Below are 1,852 nucleotides of genomic sequence, written 5' to 3' on the forward strand. Positions count from 1 at the left end.
TCTTACCCTTCCTTTATCAACCTTCACCCCTCTCATGAGCACCCATCCCCCTGAGCCCCCCTGATGCCCCCTCTGACCCCCCTTGCCCTGTGCCCCCCTAGGGGACCCCGGGGACCCCGAGCCCCCCGAGGAGGACGCGGAGGCGGCGCAGGCAGAGGCGGCCGATGGGGACATGGACGGAGAGGCTGAGGGGGACACAGTGGTCCTGGCTGGGCAGCCTGAGGGGCTCAGCACCCAGGAGATGCAGGTCAGAACCTCCCCAAACCCCCCTGTATCCCCAACCCCCCCTCAGCAACCCCCACATCTCCCGTGTGCCCCTCCAAAGGTGGAGAATGAGCTGGAGGATCTCATTGACGAGCTGCTGGAGCGGGACGGCGCCGATGGGAACAGCACCATCATCGGTGAGGGACCCCCTGCCCCCCAAACTGGGGTGTTCTGGGCACCAGGGACCCCCCTTAAATGTCAGGGGACCACCCTGATGGTGTGACTCCCCCCCTAGTGAGTCGCTCAGGAGAGGATGAGTCACAGGAGGACGTTTTGATGGACGAGGCCCCCTCCAACCTCAGCCAGGCCTCCACCCTCCAGGCCAACCGAGAAGGTGAGACCCCCTCCCTGAATTTGGGGGTTCAGGGGGGGTTTATGAGGTGCCAGGGTGTGATCCACCCCCCTCTGCCCTCTCCCAAAGACTCCATGAACATCCTGGACCCCGAGGACGAGGAGGAGCACACACAGGAGGAGGACAGCAGTGGCAGCAATGAGGATGAGGATGACAGCCAGGATGAGGAAGAGGAGGAGGAAGAAGAGGATGAGGATGATCAGGTGGGACAGGGACACCTGGGACACCCCCTCACACACCTGGGTTCCCATTGTGCCTGTTTTGGGTCAGGGGTGTCAGTCATTTGGGGTCAGGGTACCCCTGTTTCAGAGTTGGGGGGCATTTAGGGTTGGCATTTAGCATTTTGGATCTGGGGTTGTTATTTTGGGGCAAAGTTCCCCCATTCTGGGCCGAGGTGCCCCTGTTTTGGGTCAGGGTGCCCCATTCCTGGTTTGGGGGTCCCTGCTGACCCTCCTCCCTCCCCCCTAGGACGATGAGGAGGGCGAGGAGGGGGAGGAAGAGGAGGATGATGATGATGGCTCGGAGATGGAGCTGGACGAGGACTATCCCGACATGAACGCGTCGCCCCTCGTGCGCTTCGAGCGCTTCGACCGCGACGACGACCTGATCATCGAGTTCGACAACATGTTCTCCAGCCCCAGTACGGCCCTGGGGGGCTGGGGGGGACACAGCAGCAGTTTGGGGGGGCCACGGGGCTGGGTTGGGGGGATCATGGTGGTGATTTGGGGAGGCCACAGCGGTGGTTTGTGGGGGCCACGGTGGCAGTTTGGGAGGGGCCATGGGGGTCTGGGGGGGAACATGGGAGTCTGGGGAGCCCATGTGGGTTTGAGGGGGCCACAGCAGCATTTTGGGGAGTCTGGGCGGATCTCACAGGCAGTTCAGGGGGCTGCAGTAGGTCTGGGGGGGACATGGGGGTCGTGGGGGGGCCATGGGGTGGTTTGGGGGTCCACATCCTTGTTGGGGGGTTCAGGACAGATTTACCTCCCCCCAACGCCTCGTTTTCCCCCTTTTCCAGCCGACATCCCCCCATCCCCCGGGAACATCCCGGCCAGCCACCCGCTGCTGGTGCGGCACGCGGAGCACGGGGGGCTGGGGCTGGGGGGCGGCGCGGGGGGCACCCGCCTGGCCCAGGGGCTGGGCCGGAGCCAGCGGACGCTGCGGCAGCTCACGGCCAACGCCGGCCACACCATCCACGTGCACTACCCGGGGGCTCGGCAGCCCAACCCCCCCCTCATC

At 64.8% G+C, this 1,852-nt stretch overlaps 1 protein-coding gene across 1 annotated transcript in view; it reads left to right on the plus strand.

Annotated features, from left to right (window-relative positions):
* Positions 1 to 88: 88 nt before the first annotated feature.
* The window catches only part of LOC114072343 (E3 ubiquitin-protein ligase HUWE1-like), a gene marked incomplete at its 5' end in the record, with an annotated part of 21,089 nt that continues 19,325 nt past the window's right edge, over positions 89 to 1,852 (plus strand). Inside the window, 6 exons of the mRNA XM_027910251.1 lie at positions 89 to 247; positions 326 to 401; positions 500 to 598; positions 686 to 819; positions 1,085 to 1,256; positions 1,632 to 1,846. Coding sequence (XP_027766052.1) covers positions 89 to 247; positions 326 to 401; positions 500 to 598; positions 686 to 819; positions 1,085 to 1,256; positions 1,632 to 1,846 — 855 coding nt within the window. The remainder of the gene's footprint in view (positions 248 to 325; positions 402 to 499; positions 599 to 685; positions 820 to 1,084; positions 1,257 to 1,631; positions 1,847 to 1,852) is intronic.

The sequence above is a fragment of the Empidonax traillii genome, unplaced genomic scaffold, assembly GCF_003031625.1.
Source record: "Empidonax traillii isolate 1590-97213 ecotype Southwest subspecies unplaced genomic scaffold, ASM303162v1 scaffold3034:size27450, whole genome shotgun sequence".
Taxonomy (NCBI): domain Eukaryota; kingdom Metazoa; phylum Chordata; class Aves; order Passeriformes; family Tyrannidae; genus Empidonax; species Empidonax traillii.